Raw genomic sequence first — 23,781 nt, forward strand, 5'->3', positions numbered from 1 at the left:
AAGAGAGGAAGAGCAAAGCGATGAGCAGAGAGAGAGAGGGAGAGGAGGGAGAGGGAGAAAGAAAGAGTGGGGAAGGAGGGAGGGAGGGAGGGAGGGAGGGAGGGAGGGAGGGAGGGAGGGAGGGAGGGAGGAGATGAAAGGAAGGAGGAGCAGGGAGTCATCGTACGAAGAGCTGGTAGTTCTCTGAAATTTTCCCTTGAGCGATCGGTTCGCTCCACCCGGCGATTTGGCGACTTTTGCTCTCTCAACGGCCCTCTGAACCCCCCGCTGCAGCGACCTCGGGAACCTCGAAAGAATCTTGTTGAAAGTCTGGAAGCAACTTCAGGGAAGAAGAGAAGAAGAAGATGAAGATGATGACGACGAGGATGACGATGATGATGACGATGATGATGATGATGATGATGATGATGATGAAGAATAGTGATGATGATAGTGATGGTGGTGATTATGATTATGAATATGATTATGATGGTGATGGTGATGGTGATGGTGATGGTGATGAGAATGGGAGGAGGAGGAGGAGGAGGATGAGCAAGGGGAGGATGGTTGGGATTAGATGAGATTGGATGGGATGATGTGAAGGAAAAGAGGAGGAGGAGGAGGAGGAGGAGGAGGAGGAGGAGGAGGAGGAGGATGAGCTTCTGACCTTCCTTGTGATGAGTCTCACATAGACTTGACTAGCAGCTGTGAAGGTGAAGGCCCCATCACGAAACCTTGAATCCTCTGCAGCAGTCAAATCATTTCACTTCCTCAGTCAACTTCAGTCTCCCCTCTCCTCCTCTTTTTCCCTCCTCTCCCCTCCTCTCCCCTCCTCTCCTCTCCTCTCCTCTCCTCTCCTCTCCTCTCCCCTCTTGTCTCCTCCTTCCATTTCCCCTCCTCTTTCTCCTCTCTCCTCTCTCCTCTCTCCCCATTCTCACCAATCGACGCAAACTCTCCGAAATAATCTCCACTCGAGAGGAAGACTTGAGTCTCAATGCTATCCCCGGAGTCTGAAACCACCTTGACGCTTCCTCGTAGAATGATGTAAAGGCAGTCGACAATCTCTCTCTCTGTAGCCACCACCTACAACCCTCCGTCATGATCGCGCTCTCCTCCAACTCCCGCTCCCGCTCTTTCCCCCCTCCCTCATGCGCGCCTGCTCCTGCTCCTGCTCCTGCTCTTGCTCCTGCTCCTGCTCCTCCCTCCGTCACGCTTGCATTCTACGCGTGCATCCCCCCCCCTCCCTTTCCTCCTTTCCCTTCTCCCTCCACCATACGCGCTTCCTCCTCCCTCACCTCGTTCAGCCTCAGCAGCATGTACTCGGCCTCCAGGATAAGCGCGCACAGGAAGCTCGGCAGGAAGGGGCTTGAGACCTATAGAGCAAGGCGACACGTCATCTCAAGATCCTCCGACCATCGTCAAGACCGTTGAGAAGACGGGCATGCCAGCAAGAACTCCCCGGTCGATGCACTGAGCGAGTTTCTCCCTGAGGTCATCCGGGAGAGATTTCATTAACTGTTTGTTCTGTGTCAGATGCAGCAACCCTCTCCTCCTCCTCGGTGTCGTCATCACACACGTAAGGCATCCAACGAAAGCAACTGGCAAACATTGCAACTACAACTACATGATGATGATGATGATGATGATGATGATGATGATGATGATGATGATGATGATGATGATGATGATGATGATGATGATGATGATCTCCATCTTTTAATCTCTCACCTTCAAGGTTTCTTCCTGATCTTGATCGATGGTGTGAGAGAAATTCACCCACGACAAGATTTCCTCGTACAGAAGCTTGTCGCAATTACACGCCTGCAATGTGATCTTCGCATCTTCAAGCCGCTCCTTCCTTGAGTTCCCTGACAACCAGTCAACTCCCTTGAACACGCGTTGACATCCAGACTTCACCTCTCGCGTTCATCTTCACGACTGTCTCCTGCATTTCACTGACAAAGACCGCAAAGCACGTCGTTCCGATCCACAGCAAGAAGATACAAAAAAGTCTCTCGGCCGTGTTAGTCCCTGTCACATCTCCGAACCCCACCTGAGCAGCACATCAACTCTCTCACAACATCTCAACTTGCACTCCACCCACCGTCGTGAAGACCGTGTTCACAAAGTATGCTGAAAGAATGTACTTGCCCCACAGATCTCCGTCGTCGAGCCCGTATGACGACACGAAGTCGACCAGGCTTTCGTTAGTCAGCTCCTTGACCAGCCAGAAGGCGCAGAGGCAGATGTGTGCGAGGACGACGAGGGTAACTAGCAGGTACAGAGCCTTCCTGACCCACAGGCTGAAGGAGGAGTTGTACTCGCTGATGGAAGACATCATCCTGATAAGGCGAAGCAGGCGGAACACTTTGATCATCCTCAGCGGGCGAAGCATGCGCAGGGGCGCCCGAGCGAAGATGTAGCCGAAGTCAGCATACGAGAGGTCCGTCTCCTGCTTGCAGATCCCCAGCAGCACGAAGAACTCGACCCACGAGATCGGAGCCGTTGTGATCGCATCGAAGATTAAGGAGCCTCTGAGGTATGAAGACGCTACGACATTAAGATCGTCCACGTACTCCCCGTCCACACGGTAGAAGCCAGTGAAGAAAGCCAGCGCAAGCTCGATGACGAACACAGCTTCTGCCGCCATGTCGACCGGCAGCTCGATGGGCCTTGGACACACCGGTCGGTTCCACAAGAAGGAAAGCTGGATGGGTGTGGTGATACAGCAGTAGATCAGTGCTACTCCTGACACGAAGGCCAGATTCTTGCTGAAGGGAGACAGCGGATGGATAAGTCGAGACCCTCCTCGTCTTCCGATTCCGCCATGTATGCCAAACACTCGTCGCACAATCGATGTGGAACGCTGGCTTAGCTGCCAAGCCTGGAAGTGTGATCCGGGCTGATACATGCTTCAATGTGTTTGCGGGAGCTAGAAGCAAGAGTGACAAGAAAGGGCTGCTGTCAGATGGTCGCAACTTGTCAAGCTTCTGTTGATTGGACCTTGCTCACACGTCCGTCGTTCACCTCCAGACTGTTATCCTTCAAACGCCATGGTGAACTTCACAGCTCCGTGCCGCAGAGTTCTGTCGTCACAACTCATCATCTCCACCCAATCTCAGCAGAACATGAGTGGTCTGACTTCTCTTGTCCTTGTCCTTGTCCTTGTCCTTGTCCTTGTCCTTGTCCTTGTCACGATACGATTCCGTCCATTCTTGGCTTTGATGTTCACGTTGACTTTGGACCCTTTGAGGGGGGTGGTGGTGTCAGGTGGTAACGTCATATCAACATCATGGGTGGTTTCCCTAGGGGTACTTGGAGGGTAATGGAGGGGTACTGGAGTCATCATGACCGTTGTAAGATGGGGTACAAGGGGCAAACGACAGGAGGGTGGGGGTGGAGGGTGACGGGGTAGTTGTTTTTCTTTGTGACCCCAGGACTACCCGGTCATTGCCCAACCAAAAGGGGGGTAGTTGGTCACAACCTGGAAGTCAAAAAGCCAACTTAACTTTGTATGGACCTTATAATTTACCTAAGTTTCACCGGACTGGACAGCTCCTGATTGTGCTCGTACTTTGTTTTACTTAACTTTGAGTAAAGAAGTATCGAATTGTGGCTGGCGGACTCAGTGAGTCGGATGAAACCCGGTGGCCGGGCCCGCCGCCGGGTTACAAGTGTAAAAGATAAAAAAAGAAACCTGACATGGCACCATCTTGTTTTGCGCGATGAGGAGATGGCGTGCGTGGCGGGGGCGGGGGGGGGGGGAAGGGGGACGAGCTGGTTGTAGCTGAGATGAGAGAGCGACAATGCTGACATAGTCACTGCCTTCAACAATCCTGACATCACAACTTCCTTCAACATGGCATCACCAGCTGATGAAGATGGGTCCTGGACGTTGTTCACCCTGGATGTGAAATCGTTGCGTCAGAATGGTCCAAGTTGCGGCCTTGTAGCATTGCGGATGGCGTCTGTCTTTGTTTGCAGCAAGGAGACGGGAGGAGAGAATGTTCCCAGTGTCCAGGATATTCTGAAAGTTGCGACAGAAAAGGGTTTCAGCAGAAAAGGGGAGATTTTCTCCTGCCAACATCTTGCGGTGATTTGCGCATTGCATTACATTAAGGATCTCACGTTATCCAGGCATTGGGAAGAGAAGTCTGCAATGTATCAGCAGATGTCATCGAGGATCCTTCGACTGAATTGATTTGCTCCGCGATCTCCTATGGAAAACCAGTGCTGATCGCCTACGACGCTGACAAGGACAACTCTCCCTGCCTCCTGCAAGGTGGGTCCCTTGTCTCGAGGTCTCGCTAGTTGAACCAGAGGTCTCTTCACAGGTGCTCGAGCTCATTGGGCAGTAATCTGCGGGGTGGCGTTGCCCAGCACGGCTGGCCTCTCCGATCGGCTCGGGCCCCTCCTGGAGAAGGTGAAGGAAGTCGAGCAGGGTCGTACGAAGCTGGAGGTATTCGTGGTCTGATAGCTTCACTCAGCCCCTCATCTGCTTTTTCCCAGTGCTGCAAACAGTCGTCTCCTTTCACGGAGGAGGGTCGAGGAGTATGCTGCTGCTGCACCTGGTGCTCGGGTACGTCGCTGGGAACCCCAAGGGAGAAGGCAGACAACAGGGTCATGGGGATATGTCTCCATGGAAAAGTGAGTACTCCCTGGGTAAGGAGAAGGAGGTATTGACCCTGAACTTTCCAGAGCTCCAGGCTGAACTTTTGGGACCTGGAGTCCCTGTTGGCGTCCAATGCAAACTTGGCGCAGCCGAGGTCTGACTTGAGCAGAGGTGAGGGTTCCACCAGGGTGTTTGTTTCGATTCTGATCTCACTGGCAGTTGAGATGGTTGTTCCTGAGGGACTGGATGGCCTCAAATGCAAAATGATTGTGATCTCGATGTAAGTAGATTGACCTCAACCTGTTTGTTCCAAGGAAGTAGTATATTTGTATTTGTTTGAACGAAGTTTGGTAGAGATACAAGCCCATGCTTTAAAATTTAAACAACAAGATAGCCAGGTTTCCATTCAGAAACATGTACAAGAGCGAATTTCTTTCACACATCACCTCAAATCCAAAGCCCTGCACTCATATCAGCTCAAAAAGATCAGGGGAAAGGTCACTCTACCTGTCCAATTATACAATGCCAGTTGGGTGCGAATTTCTTGTCCATCGTCTCTTTCACCACCTGGAGGGTAGCCGTGAGCTCCAGATACTACCACAAGAAGAAAGATGATAAAATTCCCACCTTTGCAGCGAGGTCATATTTGTTTTGAAATTTCTCCACAGAAGATACAATCACTTCAACTGCCTCTGCTCTCATCTCCTCCTTCATGTCTGTATGCTTGTATGCAGACAAGTCAGAGCCGTAACAAGCTCTTTGTTCACCTCTTACCCGAACAAGAGGATAATTCATCTCCTTTCTTGCTTCCTCCATTCTTAATCCAGTATCTATCAATCTGAGTTAGTCAGAGCACCAGCAACTGAGCAAATATCGTCCTCTTTGAATGATGCAAATGAAAGCAATTGATGACCACTGTGATGAATTGTGTACAGTTTCAGGATCATGAAAGTCAAGGGGACTTGAACAGAACATGAGGAATCGCATCCTAGTTCATCATCTTCTCAGTCAAAAGCTCTTTCTCTCCGATGATTCCTCCATTCTCTTTGCTCCCCTTGTCCGCTGACCATGGCCTACTCTAGTCAAAGAGACCAACCGCCGTTAACCGGAACGTAACGGCGCCCTCACACAACAGTTACATTATCCCCCAGTGTAACGGAATAGGCTTTGTGAGGGTTGGCCTGTCCCTGCTCTCTATTTCCGCCATCGATGGCCAAGTGACCGCACCGTCCTGCTGCTCCTGCTCATTCTACTCCTCCCTCTCCTCCTCCTCGTTCTTCCCCCTTCACTTGATCTCATCGTCCTTGAACCTCTTCTCCTGTCCCTTTCTGTCGTACTATCCTCCTGCTCGCCTCCGGGCTATACACCACTCTCTTCCCACTCGGAGTTACATCTGAAAACCTCTCTCTAGCATGTCGAGCCATTCTAGCGTGCAAGGTAAATAGCCTCAATGGAGCGCTTTGCACCTTACTCACTCTTCCTCAAAGCAGGACACGACCTGGTTGTGAAGCATCCGAGGAGACAGGGCGATGTCTTCAGATGGTCTGTGGCTATCACCTCTGCGATTATGTTTCTGGTGTTGTTCGCATGCTATGGCAGCAGCAGCAGCAGCAGCAGCAGCAACGATACGGCTCGTTCCTTTCTGCTTGCAAAGCAGCTGCAGACCAAGGGAACGAAGCGGGCGGGCGAGGCGTCTGGGTCTTCATTCCTTGCGCTTCCAGCCGGGGAACCAGCTTCCATCGACATCATCCTCGGCAGGAACGACAGGATGATGCAGGACCAGGAGCTCCTGGCCAGCCTGGAAGCACAGTCGCAGCAAGTGAGGTCGGAGCTCGCAGATGCCAGGAAGGAGTCCCTTGCTCTGGTGAAGCAGCAGGTGGACGACAAGAGAAGCATGCTGCAGCTACTTGCAAGGCAGAAGAGCCTGGTTCAGGACATGGGGGAAGTCAGCCGTGCCGGGAGTTTTGCTGGGGATGAGAGGAAGGCCGTCAGTGGTGAGCTCTCTCGTTGTTGTTGTGACTGCTACTTTAGAAGCATGTTTTTCTCCCCCCCCTCCTCCCTCTGTCCTCCCTCTCTCCTCCCTCTCTCCTCCCCCTTCGAGGCTCCTCTTTCTCCCTCCGTTCCCGTTCTCGCACTCTCCCACTTCCATCTCTCTGCCTGTTCTCTCATTGTCTTTTGTCCTGCTGAATGGCTCATATCGATCTCTAGTGATGTGCACCTTGTCTCTTATGTTCCACCCCTGCGTTATTTCCCCCCCTGCATCCTGACTGTTTCCTTCTCTCCTCTCCTCTCCTCTCCTCTCCTCTCCATGTCCTTTTCTCTCCTCTCCTCTCCTCTCCTCTCCTCTCCATCTCCTTTTCTCTCCTCTCTCTCCTCTCCATCTTCTCTTTGTCTCTTCTCTGTCTCTTTCCTTCCCCTTCCTCTCTCCTTTCTTCTCTTCAGGTCATGGAGCATCTTCAGCTCAGCAGCAACAAGCAGGTAGCTGCGCGCTGTCTTCTGATATTTATGTTTCAAGCCCCTCTCTCCCCCCCCTCCACCCCCAAACCTATCTTTTTCCTTGTCTCCTGATCACCTCCTCCTTCGCAAGCTCACTCTCCCTCTTCCTCGTCTTGTTGTATCCGTCAGCTTTTTCTCATCCTCGCGATCTTCTCCCTCCCCTCGCTCGTCTTTCCATCCTTCTGCTAATCATTTGCTAGCAGGCGACCAAGTCATTCATCGAGGGCCTCCGTAAAGGATCGTGGGCACGTCGTAGTTCAACATCTTATTGTTTATAGAACAGTTGTCTGTGACAGTGTGGGCAAGGTCTTCACGGAAGAGGAGAGCGCGATGGAGGCATACTGGGCGGGAGGGTGAAGGGAAAACCAGGAGGGAGAAGGTGTGAGGTAGGTAGATAGGGAGGAGGAAACAGGAGAGGAATGAGCCGGGAAGACGAGGATAGGAAAGATGGGCATAATGCAAATAGCAAGTCTCTTGCCTTGAGAAACGACAAAACAGGTCAAGAGAAACTTTCGAAGTTGCCAAACACAACTATCCAACCAAACACAACTATCTAACCAAACCTCTTACTCAACGTCTGTTCTTCCGCATCCCTCTCCCTCTCCCTCCCCTCTCCCCTTCTCTCCCCTCTCCCCTTCCTCCCCACATCTCCGGAAGCATCGCCGGCATGTAACTAAACTTTCCCTGTCACATTCTGCACCCCGTGAAATTGTGAAATCCCCCCGACTCATTTCGTTCCCGTTCCCAAGTCCCTCCCTCCCCCCTCCCTCCCTCCCTCCCCCGTTCCCCTTCTCCACCTTCGCGCTTCCTATCTTCCTCTCCTCGCTTCTTCTCCTCTCTCCTCCTGTCCTCCCCTCCCTCCCCTCCCTCCCTCCCTCCCTCCCTCCCCCTCTCAGATCTCCAGCTCCTCCCCCCTCCTTCTCCCTCCCTCCTTCTACCCCCCGGTTCCCTCCTCATTCTGCACCTCTAGACACGAGCAGATCTCTCCCTCCTCTCTCCCTCTCTCCCCTCACCTGCCACTTTAATTAGATGCTTCTGTCTCCTCCACATGTCCTCTCAGTGGAACTTTCGCACATGTTCGGTGCTGCTGCTGCTCCTCCTCCTTCTCGATCGCTCCATGAATCATGCCATCGAAGTGACCAACTTCATCGTCGAGCGATTCGATGCTCCGAACGAGTCGTTGTTGGTCCTGTCCTACAGCATTGAAAGTCGGCGGGCAGAACTTCCACGCTGTGGAGGCCTGAGACTTTCATTCCATGGCATTAGCAGCTTGTTGTTTGCGAACATGACGAGAGTCAGGTTGTTTGACAGTGAGAATGCGATCTGCGATGACTGTGAGCTCGTCGTACCTCGAACAAGCTTGACGTGCGTCAAGTATGCAAGGCTGACCAGCCAGCACTGGAGGGAGCAGGTCAGGTATGTAGAGGCACACGTCATGCAGGGAGCAACAGCTGCCAGCATCGGCACGTCCCAGCTCATTGAGGGCGAATGGTGTGTGAGCAGCTCGCAGCCGTATGCTTGCGCTCCTGACATCTTTCCCAGCATCCATGGCAGCATCGAGGAGCTGGCAGCAGCACGGCAGCAGCAGAGGCTCCTGACGTCCATGCACAAGGGACGGGGGCAGGGGTGGGGGCGGGGGCAGGTGGAGCAGCAAACTTTCATGCTGTGGTGGCTACCCGTGGAGGATTATCTTGTGTTCCAACCTGACCGGTCGCGTGCTCGCCGTCTCACGTTGTTCTCTCCCCTCCAGCACAGCGTCCATGGCTCCTCCTCCTTGGAGTTGGCGTACCAGGTCGACGACCCACCTCCTCGCTTCCTCGTTCAAGTGCTGCTGCAAGACACGGAAGTCCTCTCCTCCCGTCAAGCATACCATGCAGAGACTCTCAAGGGCATCCCAGCAGGGGAGCACCTCCTCCGACTCCGCCTGATCGTGTTCGAGGCCCAGGAAGGGGCCGAGAGCACGGTCATCGACCTTGACGAAAGCTTGTACGAGGAGGTAACCGTCGATCTCAAGATAATCTCAGGTTCCTTCTCCCCCCCTTCTCTCCTCTCCTCTTCCCCTCCACTTCCCTTCTCTTCTTTCCCCTCCTCTTCCTTTCTCTTCCCTCCCCTCAACTTCTTTTCTCTTCCTCCCTCTCACCTTCTCTCCTCATGCTCTCCCTCTCCCTCCTCAGACTCTATCCGGTCTGCTCCCGTCTCCTTCAGCCACCCCAAGATGGAGTTGACCTGCCACGGGCGCTTCTCTCGCTTCTGGAAGCACCAGTACGTCTCATCCTGCTCCTGCTCCTGCTCCTGCTCTCTCGTCAGATCGCTTACTCCTCCACCTCCTCTCTAGCTGCAAGAACGTCGTGTTCTCCAGCACCAGCTCTCAGGCTTTGTTGAGGTTTCTTCCGCTCCGACAGGAGGCAGACGAAGAGGGTGAGGCAGCAATTGAACTTTCTTCATCCTCCGTTGTCCTCGTCCTCGTCTTCATACCTTTCTCCTCCTCCTCCTGCTGCTCCTCCTCCTGCTGCTCCTCCTCCTGCTCCTCCTGCTCCTCCTCCTGCTCCTGCTCCTCCTCCTCCTAAGTCAGTGACAAACCTGTTCGCAGTCTGCTTCCTTATCTCCTACATCTTCCTGCGGGAGCTGCAGGATCAGGACGCAGCCCCGCTGCTCCGGCTGGAGGAGCTGAAGGAGGAGGGAAGAGGAGGAAGTCTTGCCTTGTCCAGCGGGGAGGTATCCAGAGGGTGTGTGCTGGTTCCGCCGCTCGAGAGCTCCAGCGATCGTCTTCTGCATGCTACTCTGCTCGACGCGCAAGGGGAGCCAGTGGAAGGAAGCACCTTCATCCTCCACTTGTCCTATCCCGAGGCCCTAAGGAGGTCCGGAGGCAACCTGTCTGCTCCTGCTTCTCCTTCTCCCACTGCTGCTGGTCCTCCTCCTCCTCCTCCTCCTCCTCCTCCTCCTCCTCCCTCTCCCCCCGACGCATCCCAAGGAAGCTCCAAGACCGCCTGGGTCACGTTGGCTGCTACCGACAGCTACGCCGTTGGCGCCCTGCTCGCCCTGCGCTCCATCCGGTGACAACCCGCGCAATTGTCAACCTCCTGAACCTCAGCTGAATGGCAGCTGGGCCTGTCGCGGTCGTGCTTCAAGAGACTTTGTCATCCTGGCGTCGAGAGAGGCGAGTCAGCACGCGCAGTTACGCCCACCTGACGTCGAGCTTGAGACCAGCTGCTTTGGAAGCAGCAGCTGGAGGAGGAGGCGAGAGTCGAGGGCTTCCTCATCCGTTGGGTCGACCCGATCAGGTCGAAACTCCCCCAGCTCGATAGCCGCAACGAGCTGGAACTGGTGAGCTGGGCCCAAGCTGGGGTGTGCGAGTGACTCGGGGCAGGGATACTCGAAGCTCCACCTGTGGCAGCTCGTCGAGTACCAGCGGGTCTTCTACGTGGATGCTGACAGCCTGGTGAGCTGCGGGCCAGCTGACTGCCCAGCTGTTGACCTGAAGGCTCTTCCCAGCTCTTCAGCTGCCCAGACGAGCTCTTCGACGGCTCTCAAGGCTTTCTTGCTGGCTCCTCCCCCTCCGCTCCGCCCGACGGTGACCTGCGACTCTCTTGCCCTCGCTGCTCTGCTCACCCGCCAGCTGCAGTCCAATTCAATGACCATCTAGGAAGGAAAGTTCTCCGTCACTCTGCCGCAACTCTGGCCATCGCCACCTGCATCATGATCCTGACGCCCTCCCTCGCCACCCATCAGCTCCTCCAACTCTACGCCGAGTCAGCGCAATCCTTCGATGTGACGTCTCCCGCATCTCCTCCATTTAGTCCTCCCCCCCCCCCACTCCTCCTCCTCCTCCTTCTCCTCCTTCTCCTTCTTCTTCTTCTCCTTCTCCTTCTCCTTCTCCTCCTTCTCCTTCTTCTTCTTCTCCTTCTCCTTCTCCTTCTCCTCCTTCTCCTTCTTCTCCTTCTCCTTCTCCTTCTCCTCCTTCTTCTCTTCCTCCTGAAAATCTGTTTCTCGTTCTGTCCTTAACTTTCGTGACTCTGCTTCCTGCGCTGACCGCGCAAGCACAGGGTTCGGATCGCGGGCTGTTGCTCCCTTTCGTCGATTCCTTCCTACCACCCACCGTTGTAGCGTGGAAGAGGACGGTACATTCTATTCTATGTTCACCGCACTCCTCTGCCTCCTCCTGTATACTTCCCTCCTCCCACTCTCTACTTCTTCCTCCCTCTCTACTTCCCTTGTTTCTTTCTCCTTCCTGTTCCTAGTCTCCTAGTCCTGCATGATCGCTGACGTCTCTTGCTCAGGCCGGTCTCTTCAAGCACATCTGGTCCGATCCTCATCTCCCAATTATGGGAGTCGATTACAGTGGCGTGCCGAAGCCATGGCAGGAAGGGAATGACAAGAGAAGGAGGAGGAGGAGGAGGAGGAGTTGCGCTGGGGGGTGCGGGGGTGCGAGGTGGTAGAGAAGAGGAGTAGGAGAACGGAATAGGTGGAGGGTGTGGCGGAAGAGGAGGAAGGGAGGGGGTAGGACTGAGTTTGCCCCAGGTGGTCTTCGCCATTTGATCCGATCGACAAGCAGAACTACTGGCCCATCCTGCTTGAGTGGTGGGAGGAATACTGGTGAGAGGAGCCGAGAAAAGGGAAGGGAGAGTGAGGGGAACGGAGGAAGGTCACTTGGAGCAAGGGCCATAGAGAGGAGGAAGGGGATGAGGTTGATTCGAGAGCAGGAGCTACAAGGGAGTCTTTCCCCATGAAACGCCGACAAAATGGGCAGCGACGAAGAGCATGTATCAGGTGATGACAACAAGCAGTAAAGTCGCACAACACTGTAGCTTCCGGTGACACTTTCGACTTTCAGGAGGCCACCACTGGAGCGCAGGAGGAGGAGCAGAGATAAGACCAGGACAGGCCCCGACTCCCTCAGAGAGGACACGTGAAACAGATAAAATATTTTGACTGTTCTCGACCAGGAGGAAGGGTCATATCCCACTGAAGATACTTTCCTCGTCCCCTCTCTCGTCCTCCCTCCTATCTCACGTTGCTGTTCTCCTTCACTCGCTCCGCAACCTACACCAATCATCAGCAAGACCCCAGCAGAGGGCACGATAGAGGCATTACAATCGGATGCCCTCCAGCCAAGACCGGCATCGACTTCTTGTAGGTCACCTGCAGCCCAGCTCCGACCTGCCACCTCATCATTATCATCCCAGCAAGAACCCCAGCAGGGATCTCACCTTAAGCTCGAGCTTCTGGAACACCTTCAGCTCCATGTTCTCGGCCACCACTGTGTCCGCCCCCTTGGCCTCAAGCTTCGTCCCAGGGGCGACGGAAGTGTCAGCAACCTGCAGGAGCCCCTGGACTTTGGTGGGCTTCTGCTGGTCACCCACAAGCACCATCCCCTCGCTCTTGATCCCCTTGAACTCCGCAGGCTTCAGGTTCATCAGCACGACGACGCTTCTGCTCTGCAGCTCGCTGACTTCATACTTCCCCTTGAGGCCAGCACAGACCGTCTTGACTCCCAGCTCGTCTCCAAGAAACACTTTGAGGACGTACAGGTTCTCTGCCTCTGGATGGTCCTCCACGCTATCGATCCTGCCCACACGCATGTCGCAAGGGAAGATCTCTTTCTGCTCGGTGACTGTCTTCTCAATCTTCGCATAGAGAACATCTCCCACATGGGTAGTGGTTCCAGGTTTCAGATTGTTGAAACTAGGATCGAGCTTGGGAATGCTGACCGGATTGGTTCCCAGCTTGCAGAACATCTCTAAGGAGCCGTTGGGAAGCAGAGGCTGCAGAAAGTGAGCGAGAATGTACATGGCCTCCAGCACCGATCGACAGACGACCATCCTCTTGTGTTGCGCTTGCTCCTCTGTCACCCCGTTGGCCGGGTCGGCCTTGATGTGCCAAGGAGCCAACTCAGTAAGATACTTGTTGGTATCCTTGACCGCTGTCAAGACAATCATGGCAGCATCCTGCAGTTGAAAGGCCTCGTAAGCTGCACATGATTCGGCGCACAGTCGGAGGAAGTCAAAGCAAGGTTCAGCTGTGACATCCGGAACCTTACCACCGCAGTACTTCTGAGTAATGTTGGTCGCTCTGTGCATCAGATTTCCAAGTGAATCGGCAAGTTCTGCATTGTGCATAGTGGACAGACCCTCCTCTGCAAAGGGGATGTCCTGACCAAAGGGAGAGGCGTAGGCAAGGTAGAAGCGGAAAGAGTCCGAAGAGAATTTGTCTAATTGCTCATGAGGGTCAATAACATTGCCCAAGCTCTTTGACATCTTCTTGCCCTCCTTATCATTGATGAAGCCGTGAGCATACACACACTTTGGAAGGGGCATCTCGCAAGAGAATAGCATACATGGCCAGATTACACAATGGAACCAAATGATATCTTTGCCAATCAAATGAATGTTGGCGGGCCAAAAGTCACGATTTGGGCCATCGGGCCAGTCACACCCGGTGACATAGTTGGAGAGGGCGTCAAACCAAACGTACATGACATGCTTCTTGTCTGATTTCAACGCAGGGTGCTCAGGCACAGGGATACCCCAATCAAAGTTTGTTCTAGAGACGCTGAGGTCCCTCAGGGGCTCACGCAGCTTCGCCAGGATTTCATTGCGTCTGAAGACGGGCTGAATGAAGTCTGCATTCTTCTCGATGTACGCAAGGAGGCGATCTTGATATTTAGACATGCGGAAGAAGTACGATTCTTCCGTGCGCTTTTCGAGTGGCTTTCCAGATGAGGGATCCTTGTAATCGCTTGCTTGGGCTTCCGTTTCAGTTACGAATGTTTCTTCCCTCACATTATACCATCCTTCATAGGTATCGAGATATATATCCCCAGCATCTGCAGCCTTCAAGAACAAAAGCTGTGCAAGTTTCTTATGCTTATCCATGGTGGTTCGGATGTAGAAATCATTTGAAATTCCGAGCCTCTTATTCAGCTCTTGGAATGCATTGGCATACTTGTCACAGATGTCAATCGGTTTCACACCAAGGTTCTCCGCAGTGTCTGCAATCTTCTGTCCGTGTTCGTCAGTTCCAGTGAGGTAGAACACTTTCCGTCCATACGCGCGATGCCACCTAGCGATGATGTCGGAGGTCACCGCCTCGTAGGCATGACCCATGTGTGGGTTTCCGTTGGTATAGTTGATGGCCGTAGTAATGTAGAATCTCTCCTCACTTGCATCCTTCGGTTTTGAAGGAGGAAGCAACGTGCGAGCAGATCGGCACCTCAGTCGTACAAGCGCGTCCTTGCAGCATTGAACCCCCGACATCATGTTGAACCACTCCTCCACTGCTGGATACTTTGACTTGTCTGCGTCGCTCAGAACACCACCAGCACCATAACCAGGGTAGAGCGCAGCCCATATGGCTACGTCAGCAAGAGATAGACTGCTGAGCAGGGGCTTCGGAGCACCCGCTGTACAAACCTTCTCCATCTTTTCCAAAAATTTGGCAGCCTCTGACTGATGCGCAGAAGTGTCTGCGGCACCGAACGCGATGTCTGTGAACCATCCCAGTGCCGACTTGTCAAGGGCTGTTTCAGCCTGTTCCAACCACTCCTCGACCAGTTTCCCTTCACTCGCGTGATCGGGCCCAATCACCGTTTCCTTGTCGGACGCCACAGACAGGATGTATCGGCAGATTGCGTTCGAGCCAAAGACCTCCACCGTTCCAGCACTGTAAAGAGGATAGCCTTTCAACTGCGTGCTCAACGGGACTTTATCAAAGACGACGTCTTCCTTGGTCGCCTGCACTATTGCCGCACATTTGAGAGTGTGGATGTCGTGAGCTCTGAACCTGATAGGAAAGGACACGTCAGAGAGATCGACCGATCATGTGAGGTCAGGACGATGAATGTTGATTGTTTGCATGATAGTCAAATCAGAGATGCTCTAAATCCTACGATCCTTCAACCCTTCTTTCGATCCGTTGCTTCCTTAAAACAACCCGAACCAAATTTCTAGTCACTCATTCCTCTTGCCGTCATCCTGTACTTTGCCAGTGCAATGCTCTATAGAACCATTAGATTCTCGCCCTCCTGCTCTGCATCGCAACGACGTTCCCTGCATTTCGCTTACCTGATGCTTCCTTTGCTTGTTGCCATCGCTCGCCACGCGTCTGATCGAAAGCGACCCTCGCCCACCCCACCCCTCCATTTCCCGATAACTACCCTTCTTTGGGTAGGCACAAATCCCTACCAATCATATACCACCCTACCTGGCAAACAATTTTGACCCCACCTACTCTGAAAATACGGAAATTATTACCAAATCAAGGGGTATTTTTATTGGGATAGTATGAACATTTGACAAGCGGGGTGGGTACTTTAATAACTCAATTTCTATTCATTAGCCCCCCTTCCCTACTGATCGTTGTACTGATATCTCTTACATGTTTTTTTATTTTGTATTATTATAAATGTATATATATTTGTTAGTACCATGAACTCAGTACAATTATTGTTCTATTCCTGCCACTCAGTAGTTATGAGCCTGACTCAGTCGGATCGCCGTTTGGCGGCGCCGCGGGCCCCGGCGCGGCCCGGCCGGCTCACAGTCACACTTTACTCAAAGTCAGTCAGTCGCAGTGACTCAGGCCGCACTCGGAGTCACACTGGCTGACTCAGTGATTGTCCTCGTACTGATCTTTAACTTAACTTTGAGTAAAAGTAGGCTGCCATTCGGCCGCCCGGCCGGAATCATGGCATCCGTGATGGCCGCGCAGTCGCGGCCAGTCGGATCGGGCAGTGACTCTGACGGATCAGACTCTGTCAACGGGTTCGCCGGGTCGCCCCCGCGCGGCCGCGGCCCGGCCGCGGGGCAACAGTGAAACGCCGGGTTCCGTGTTCGGTTCCGGGGCCCGGCGACAGGCTCAGTGGCCCAGGCCGCCGGAGCCAGGCCCGGTCAGTGTACCGGGCCCGGGCCGGTGGCAGGCTCGGCCCGGCACTGAACGGTGATAGGACCGCCGGACGCGGTGCGGCTGCCGGCCGGTCTGGGCCGGCCAGGGACTCCGGGAGCCGCGGGCCCGGGCCGTGCGGCCCGGCCCCCGGTGCGGCCGCCCACAGCCCGCCCGGCCGCCGCGCTCGCCGCAGTGGGCGGCCGCGGGGCCGCGTGGCGCGGCCGGCCACCGAATATCCGTAGCCTGATCCAAGCGACGATTCCGATCCAGGCAGGATGAAAAATCAGGGCATCACTGCCGTTCTGTGATCAGTCCCAGATGGCAGTTATTACTACTAGGCTTCACTGACGCCGACTTACGTCTAGATCTGTGGTGAAACGCAGCTTGAATCTATGCAGTCTGTTGCCGGAACTTCCGAGAAGGTATATAATTTTCAATCTCAATTGTACTAAGTTGGAATTATTTTCTGTGAAATTGAACTGTCATAGTATAGAGACGTGAAAATGTATCTGAATGGAACCCCTGATTCACTGATACCCTTCTGTTTCTGATCTTTAACTTAACTTTGAGTAAAGAAGTTAGCTAGCTTCTGTTTCGTTGTGTGGAGGCCGGAGGCTGTAAGGCCCGCCTACTCGAAGGAGTTTACTCAAATATACTCGAAATAATTTCAAGCAGATCGAATCTTGAAGGGCAAGTAAAAATTGTTTCCGAAATCTCTGGATGAATCATGAATAATCTCTACTCCAAATTGAACATGACTTAAACTGAATACGAAATCGTTTTGAAATCCTTGATTGCGGAGGGATGCACCGATGATTCCTCGTGACCGGCTGGTAGAAATTGAAAGCACCTCTTTTCAGTTATCAAAAAGGAGTACTTCCCCCAGAACAGGTTATCAGCGATCAAAGAGGGCATAAAACCAGGATGGTGGGGTACTTTTCCGCAGAATATCACGGGTACCTTATTGCGGAGTTCCGGTCCGTGACAGCTTTGCATGTGACCATGTGACGAGAAAAGGTTTCGGACCCTTTATTACCCTCCTGTCCTCTCCTTGAGCCAGCTGTTCTCGAGTCACACGTAAGCGCCAAGACCCAGTATAGTTCTCGTTCTCGTTCTCGTTCTCGTTCTCGTCCTCGTCCTCGTCCTCGTCCTCGTCCTCCTCGTCCTCCTCGTCCTCCTCGTCCTCGTCCTCGTCCTCCTTGTCCTCCTCGTCCTCCTCGTCCTCGTCCTCCTGGTCCTCCTCGTCCTCCTCGTCCTCCTCGTCCTCGTCCTCGTCCTCCTCGTCCTCCTCGTCCTCCTCGTCCTCCTCGTCCTCCTCGTCCTCCTCGTCCTCCTCGTCCTCCTCGTCCTCCTCGTCCTCCTCGTCCTCCTCGTCCTCCTCGTCCTCTCCCAACTTCTCCTGTTGTTATCCATTTCTGTCAGCTTTCGAGGCAAAGTATTCGATCCAGCTCAGCCACTACGTACGACAGTCGTCAACGTATCTTTACACATTCTACAGTGGATGTCACTTGCATCCAGCGTTACTATCAAGCTCCAAGAAAACTTTTCACTTCAGTTTCCCTCAACTGAAAACTCTTCGGAGGATGAATCAGAAAGCAATGTCTTGTACAATGAATTCGACGAAACTCGCCTGGCTGGATTGTCCGAAGAAACCTTAAAACGTGTTAGGTGTCTGCAAAACTCGATTGGGCTGATACTGCGGCTCCATGATCAAGCAAAGAGGAGTGGACTTCCAACAAGGTTGCCTAGTGTCAGTGATAGTTCGTAAGTATTAGTTTATGTGATCTAATTTGAGACAACATTTGTACATTAATTTATGACAAACTCGACAAGTTTCTTGTTTGCTCGTCTGCACGTGAGAGGAATTTTGATTACTCTACTTGTTTCAGATCCCATGCAGCAGAAGAGCGTGTTCGTTGATCCCGTACCATGCTAGCAGCTGTTGGGTTCACTTCTATACACGATTGACACAACTTGTTCCCAAGGAAGGTTTCGCTCAAGGTCGCGAGGCTCGTATGTCAGTGTTGAGCGGTTGAAGCTCAACCTTGGAAGAAGCAATCTTGCAAAAAGCTCTGTTAAACAGTTGCATGTTTTACAGAAAGAGCCTAGTCTAAGTGATGAACATTACTGCTGCTGACATCAGTCGCGGCGCGCGGTCCTCCTCCAGCAACGTCGATCAGCTGATGACGCCATTTTGCTTGTCGCGTGCGTGCGTGCAGTCGTCATTGCAGCAGCCAGGTCTCCACCCCTTGATATCTGCGGCTCCCCGGATGGAACAGGGCCCGGTAGCTTCATCACGATGGGATGTAACTCCAAATCTGCGATGGAACTTCAGCATCAAACTACAGGTGCTCAAGAGAGAATTGACATCTTGTCGGAGGATTCTTATTTCTCGAGTTCGACTTTCTTTCTCACACGACTCTTTACCTTCGAGTAGCTGTTCATCGCATCGGAATGACAGTGTCGTTCTTGAAGGCCGTGATATTGCGCAGTTCGACTGTTTGATTGCTCTGCCATGATCTTTCAATACTACTACTACGTGACACTTCAATGACTGCAACCACGCAAGCGACGGCAGGCACGATAAGCAAGGGAACAAGGATCAGGACGAAGAGCAGTAGCGCAAGGCTCCTGTGAGGAGGACCGGGCAAGACCCATGCGAGAGCGTTACTGCCGCATTTGCCCTCACCCAAAAGCGAAATTATACGATTAAATTTGAAATATAAACATGCATTTGAAAATGGTTCCTAGCTGGCAGAAGCCGTCGGATCAAAGACAGCGAGGAATGAAGCGGCAACGCAGGAACGGAGGGAACGAGGAGGAGGAGGAGGAGGAGGCTGCAGCTGCCAAACGCATCAAACGACTGAAACCAAGCGATGAAGGCTTCTGGAATACTGTCAAGATATGTAGAGGCCACACTGACGAGGTATCCAGCGTTGCCTGCTCTCCTGGAGGGGACTGGATTGTATCAGGTTCTTGGGACAAGACAGTGAGGATCTGGGACCAAAGAAGCCTAGAAGAGATCTGTTGCATGAAAGGTCATGCACAGCGAGTGACTTGTGTCGCATGGATCGGAGATCCAACAAGAGAGGTTGTCGCGTCTGCTTCTGAGGATGGTACAATCAGGACGTGGGAGATGAGTGGAAGAGAGTTGAAACGTTTCGAGGGACATACAGGCAGTGTCACAAGTATTTCATGTTCCCCCATCTTCCTGGATAGGTTTGCCTCAGCGTCTGAGGACATGACAGTGAGGATATGGGGGATAAGCAGTGGAAAGCAAATCAATATTTGCAGAGGACATACAGACAAGATAACAAGCGTTGCATGGTCACCACATGGGCATCGAATTGCGTCGAGTTCCATGGATGATACGGCGAGGATATGGTGTGTATCGTCTGGGCATGAAATAACTCGCTATCAAAGAGGCCAGTCCTTCTTTACCATGCTGTTTTCAGCATTCAAAGCCTCTCCCAAGGCTGATCGATCAACTTCACCCTCGGGAATCATGAGCGTAGCATGGTCGCCGTGCGGAATGATAATAGCCTCGGGATGTTCGGACAAGACAATCAGGTTATGGAGTGCGGCAATGTCCACAGAGTTATATCGCTGTGAGGGACACACAGGTTTGGTCACGGGTCTCGCATGGTCCAAGAATGGGGATCTGATCTCTGGTTCTGATGACGGCTCAGTGAGGATATGGAAAAGACAACCCTCGTTACTGTTCTCGCAATGGGAACAACTTCTTTGCGGTCAGAATTCGAATTCTGCTCCAGTGAACAGCGTTGATTGTTCACCTAATGGACTGAGCATCGTCTTGGGCTCCCGTGACAAGACAGTGAGAATATGGCAGCAAGATTGTTGGAAAATTCTACAAAGCTATAAAGTGCACTCTGACCGAGTTGCAAGCGTCGCATGCTCCCCAGATGGAAAGATGATTGCCACTGGATCTTGGGATAAGACGATGCGGACATTCAATCTGACTGGCACGAAACTTCACGCACAAAAGCTCTATCAAGGACATGCCGGGTATGTCAGGAGTGTCGCATGGTCTCCATGTGGAAAGCTGATTGCCTCGGGCTCGGAGGACAAGATTATCAGTCTATGGAGCAGCGGGAGCAACCCTGGCAAAGTCAGAGACTTGATAGGACATCAAGAGCCGATCACAAGCGTCGCTTGGTCTCCGGATGGAGCTCTGCTTGCATCAGGGTCCTGGGACATGACTCTGAGGCTGTGGGAGGTCAGCAGCGGCTCGGAGATCAGGTGCTTTCGAGGCCACGAACGTCGCGTCACGAGTGTCGCTTGGTCGCCAGATGGGAGAAATATCGCCACGGCTTCATGGGATAGGACTGTGAGGATCTGGGAGGTGAGCAGCGGAAGATGTTTCAAACGCTGCTTTATCGAACTGGAGACTGCTGTCTATACCAGCGTCGCATGGTCACCAGACAGTAGGAAGATTGTAACTGGATCTGATCAAGGATCCGTAATTGTATGGGAGGTGAGCAGCATCAAGCCTTTGAAGCTCAACAACAACAGTAGAACACGTACGGCCGCTAGGATGGTGACAAGTGTTGCTTGGTCACCAGATGGAGACAAGATTGCTTCTGGATTTGAAAATGGCGTTGTGACATTGTTAGATGTATGCTGCTGCACTACAGAGAACGTGCTTTGCATAGGCAGAGGAAATATCATGCACCTGGCATGGTCAAGTGATGGATCTCATTTCACTTGTGGGTCAGAAGACGGCACCATCACCATAATTTCGTCGGAGTGACGCCGCCGCGGTGAGCCGGGCTCAGCCTCCGAGGCTCCGACTGTGACCCTGGCAAGGGCCTGGCCGTCAAACAGGCTTGTGACTTTTTTCAAGAGCCAAGTACACTGTGACTGCAGTCAGTAAAGCAAAGCCTAATTGCGCGGCCACTGATACGGGACCGGAGGCTTGCTATTGAACTTCGGAATGTCCGGCCCCACCCGTCACGGCGGGCCCTCAGTGACTACCCTAGTACCGTAGTACGCGTGACCGTGGCGGCGGGGACGCCGGCCCGGCCCGCGCCCCCCCCCTCAGCGGGACCGCGCGGCCCGGCGGCCCTTGGCGACGGGCCGCGGGCCGGGCCTCGTCAGAAGCGGCGGGCCCGGCCGGCAGTGCAAGAAGTTGAAAGGGGTGGGGTACTGTAAGGGTATGGAGGGGGTGGGGTAGTGTGGGTGAAATCCTGCCATTGAGGGATAGGGATGCCTTGGTGAATGACTGAAATCTGAGACTTGAAAAGAGGTATTTTCGATGTATTCGTTTAAAACTAGGAGGAACGAATGATTAATTTTGAGTAATTTCCAAATTTTTCAATAATTTAGACTACAAAATTGGAAATAACCTGATTAATTTCAGAATATATTTCATTTAATTTTGTTTTAAGAGCTGTTCTGAAATCGATCCTCTATATTTTATGTATAAAACCCTTCAGTACAAACTCGAGTAGAGGTACCGAGTTATTTCCAAAGATAGCGACACTTTTAAAATCTAAAACCCGGTGTCTTACAAACTCATACGAAAGATGGCCTGTGACGGGCGCTGGTGCAGGGGTACGAGGCGATGGAGGGCGCGGGGAGGGTATGAGGAAGGAAAGGATGCGATGATCTATGATGAACAAGCTGAGGGCCATGCCGGCATGAAATCATTCAAAACTCGATGTATCTCGATTACATTGAGGGTCGACTATGAGTTCCATGATGTAGTGAGTGATTCCACCACCAATGATGACTTAGTTTGAAAGAGAGTGCTCTGTAACAGCCGCTTCCATGTTGGTCCTTACTTACTCTTATGATGGCAGGGATGCGCGGTGTCGAGCGAAGGAAATGCTTGTTGGCCTCGGTAAGAGGCGACCTCTGTTGCAATGACAAATCATGACAATTCTTGCAGATGCTGGTTCTTTGCCTTCGATCTTGTGAGAGTTTTCATGTTTGCAATCCCATTTCTGCCCATAGAAGTCTTTCTGCGTCCAGAAGCATGTGCTCCAGGAGACTCGGGGTCAAATCGAGCGCCGTCATCCCTGCAGACGAGCCCCTCGAGAGGAATTTGGTGGACAGACTGAAGGACAAGCTGAAAGACAAGCTTTACCAGAGGAACTCCAGGAGAACCGATGTCGAGAAGAGGCAAGTGTGGACGGTAGATGAGATGGATGAGCTGCTAGATGCTGGGAGACTCTCGTTCGAGGAGATGAAGATCGTGGGAGATGTTGCACTGGACAAGAAGGCCACTATTCATCCAGTCCTCCAAGTGCTCATGCAGCGCCGAAGAGAGTCTTCCAAGCCCGGGCAGAGGAGCGATGGCTTCAAGGTTGCTCTAGCCATTGAAGGAGGAGGCATGCGCGGGTGCGTGGCGGCGGGCATGGCTGCGGCAGTGAAGGACGCTGGATTCCATGATTGCTTCGACGCGGTCTACGGGTCGTCGGCGGGGTCGCTCATCGGAGCCTACTGGATCGCGAATCAGTTCGGGATGCCGCAGTACGGCTGCTCCTTGTACTACGACCTGCTGACCGACGAGCGGGCTAAGGAGAACTTCATCGACCGCTCGCAGATCCTCCCGCTCATCGGGCTCAGGTGGCTGCGATGGTTGATGCCGAGGTCGATCAAGGAGACGCTCGGGATGAGGGCGCGGCGTCCGCTGCTCAACCTGCCGTACCTGCTGCAGACCTGCGTGGAGGAGCTGCGTCCTCTTGACTGGGAGGCGTTCAGCAGGAACGAGGCCTTGGTGCCTCTCAAGATCGTCGCGAGTGACGTCAGCAAGCAGCGGGCGGTGGTCTTCGACCGGGAGCATGGTCACTGGACCTCCCTGCGGGAGATGACAAGGTGCATGACAGCTAGCATGAATCTTCCTGCCATCGCCGAGCCGCTTGTCACCCTCCCTGGGCTCGACTCGCTCCTCGCCGATGCACAGCTGTACGAGCCCATCCCGTTCAAGTCGGCGGTGGAGGATGGGTTCACGCACGTGCTGGTGCTGCGGACGAGGCCAGACCAGCAGGATGTGGTTCCGAAGAAGTCGAAGATGGAGGAGAAGATGATGGATCATTTCTTCCTCCGCAGGTATCAGCTCCCCCACATCTACGACTACCTCGTCAACCAGGAGCACAAGAAGACGTACGCTAGGGACATCCTTGCGCTCAACCACGCGGCCCACCACCCCCCAGAGGACACCCCCCAGCTCCTCGCCATCGCTCTCGGCTCGAACAGCTCCGAGATCGGAAGGTTGGAGTGCAGAAGGGAAGCAATCTTCCAGGGGGTCTGCGACGGATACCGCTCGGCATGGCAGGCGCTGCATCCTCCAGCTGCTGGAGTTGACCATCGCAATCCGGACGAGGCAGTGGCAGCAGCGTTTCCTCATACGATCGTAGAGGAGACTCCTCAGCTCACTCAGAGGTGACTATCCTCCACCCCTGCTCCCGTCCGCGTCCGCCCCCCCCCTGGTCTCAACGTCGTCTTCATCCTCATCCTTTTCCTCTCCCTTTCCCTCTTTCTTCCACTTGCGTTCTGCTGTTCGCCCTGCTCTTTCCTCTCCGCTCCCTCTTTCCTCTCCGCTCCCTGCCTTGCGCCATTCATCCCTTCACTCGTCCCTTCACTGATCAATTTTTCCCAGCTCCTGGATTGAATCCTTCAAGAGGCGAGCAAATCAGCGCAAGGAAACATAAGGAAACGAAACATGCAGGAATCTGTGTACTCGTTGTGACTATAACTTCTCCTATTGTAACTTTTCCTTCTCATCCGCCTGCCTTTTCAGCCATTCTCACCAGCTCCCCCCGGCTCCCCCCGGCTCCCTCCCCTGTCCT

General features: G+C 53.3%; 9 protein-coding genes across 9 annotated transcripts in view; 5 read left to right on the forward strand and 4 right to left on the reverse strand.

Moving 5' to 3' along the window:
• GUITHDRAFT_136308 (hypothetical protein) overlaps positions 1–2,890 on the reverse strand; it is a gene marked incomplete at both ends in the record, with an annotated part of 3,923 nt that extends 1,033 nt beyond the window's left edge. The window contains 7 exons of the mRNA XM_005836067.1: positions 668–713; positions 918–1,062; positions 1,275–1,352; positions 1,393–1,494; positions 1,708–1,847; positions 1,897–2,032; positions 2,084–2,890. Coding sequence (XP_005836124.1) covers positions 668–713; positions 918–1,062; positions 1,275–1,352; positions 1,393–1,494; positions 1,708–1,847; positions 1,897–2,032; positions 2,084–2,890 — 1,454 coding nt within the window. The remainder of the gene's footprint in view (positions 1–667; positions 714–917; positions 1,063–1,274; positions 1,353–1,392; positions 1,495–1,707; positions 1,848–1,896; positions 2,033–2,083) is intronic.
• Positions 2,891–3,838: 948 nt separating this feature from the next.
• On the forward strand, positions 3,839–4,875 carry GUITHDRAFT_105222 (hypothetical protein; the record flags this gene model as incomplete). Its single annotated transcript, XM_005836068.1, has 6 exons — positions 3,839–4,072; positions 4,117–4,261; positions 4,314–4,447; positions 4,489–4,626; positions 4,678–4,762; positions 4,811–4,875. 6 exons carry the CDS (start codon positions 3,839–3,841, stop codon positions 4,873–4,875), a joined length of 801 nt encoding a protein of 266 aa, XP_005836125.1.
• An 87-nt stretch (positions 4,876–4,962) lies between these two features.
• Positions 4,963–5,386, reverse strand: GUITHDRAFT_68262 (hypothetical protein; the record flags this gene model as incomplete). The annotated part of the gene is made up of 3 exons (XM_005836069.1): positions 4,963–5,052; positions 5,099–5,158; positions 5,219–5,386. 3 exons carry the CDS (start codon positions 5,384–5,386, stop codon positions 4,963–4,965), a joined length of 318 nt encoding a protein of 105 aa, XP_005836126.1.
• Positions 5,387–6,041: 655 nt separating this feature from the next.
• On the forward strand, positions 6,042–7,444 carry GUITHDRAFT_136310 (hypothetical protein; the record flags this gene model as incomplete). The annotated part of the gene is made up of 3 exons (XM_005836070.1): positions 6,042–6,578; positions 7,034–7,069; positions 7,394–7,444. 3 exons carry the CDS (start codon positions 6,042–6,044, stop codon positions 7,442–7,444), a joined length of 624 nt encoding a protein of 207 aa, XP_005836127.1.
• Positions 7,445–8,135: 691 nt separating this feature from the next.
• On the forward strand, positions 8,136–10,730 carry GUITHDRAFT_136311 (hypothetical protein; the record flags this gene model as incomplete). The annotated part of the gene is made up of 6 exons (XM_005836071.1): positions 8,136–9,111; positions 9,395–9,505; positions 9,678–9,945; positions 10,059–10,140; positions 10,313–10,411; positions 10,455–10,730. The coding sequence occupies 6 exons, from the start codon at positions 8,136–8,138 to the stop codon at positions 10,728–10,730; spliced, it is 1,812 nt and encodes a 603-aa protein (XP_005836128.1).
• Positions 10,731–12,261: 1,531 nt separating this feature from the next.
• Positions 12,262–15,169, reverse strand: GUITHDRAFT_85890 (hypothetical protein; the record flags this gene model as incomplete). The annotated part of the gene is made up of 2 exons (XM_005836072.1): positions 15,148–15,169; positions 12,262–14,866 (listed from the first exon to the last, which is right to left on the reverse strand). Exon 2 carries the CDS (start codon positions 14,503–14,505, stop codon positions 12,262–12,264), a length of 2,244 nt encoding a protein of 747 aa, XP_005836129.1. The 5' UTR covers positions 14,506–14,866; positions 15,148–15,169.
• A 1,759-nt stretch (positions 15,170–16,928) lies between these two features.
• On the reverse strand, positions 16,929–17,458 carry GUITHDRAFT_136313 (hypothetical protein; the record flags this gene model as incomplete). Its single annotated transcript, XM_005836073.1, has 2 exons — positions 16,929–17,366; positions 17,432–17,458. The coding sequence occupies 2 exons, from the start codon at positions 17,456–17,458 to the stop codon at positions 16,929–16,931; spliced, it is 465 nt and encodes a 154-aa protein (XP_005836130.1).
• A 1,420-nt stretch (positions 17,459–18,878) lies between these two features.
• On the forward strand, positions 18,879–20,597 carry GUITHDRAFT_55464 (hypothetical protein; the record flags this gene model as incomplete). The annotated part of the gene is made up of 3 exons (XM_005836074.1): positions 18,879–19,414; positions 19,478–19,602; positions 19,741–20,597. Coding segments are annotated over 3 exons (1,518 nt in total), but the record flags the coding sequence as incomplete, so codon positions are not given.
• Positions 20,598–22,112: 1,515 nt separating this feature from the next.
• Positions 22,113–23,700, forward strand: GUITHDRAFT_93499 (hypothetical protein). The gene is made up of 2 exons (XM_005836075.1): positions 22,113–23,374; positions 23,592–23,700. Exons 1-2 carry the CDS (start codon positions 22,134–22,136, stop codon positions 23,641–23,643), a joined length of 1,293 nt encoding a protein of 430 aa, XP_005836132.1. The 5' UTR covers positions 22,113–22,133; the 3' UTR covers positions 23,644–23,700.
• Positions 23,701–23,781: the final 81 nt, after the last annotated feature.

This window comes from Guillardia theta, assembly GCF_000315625.1.
Source record: "Guillardia theta CCMP2712 unplaced genomic scaffold GUITHscaffold_19, whole genome shotgun sequence".
NCBI classification, from domain to species: Eukaryota; class Cryptophyceae; order Pyrenomonadales; family Geminigeraceae; genus Guillardia; species Guillardia theta.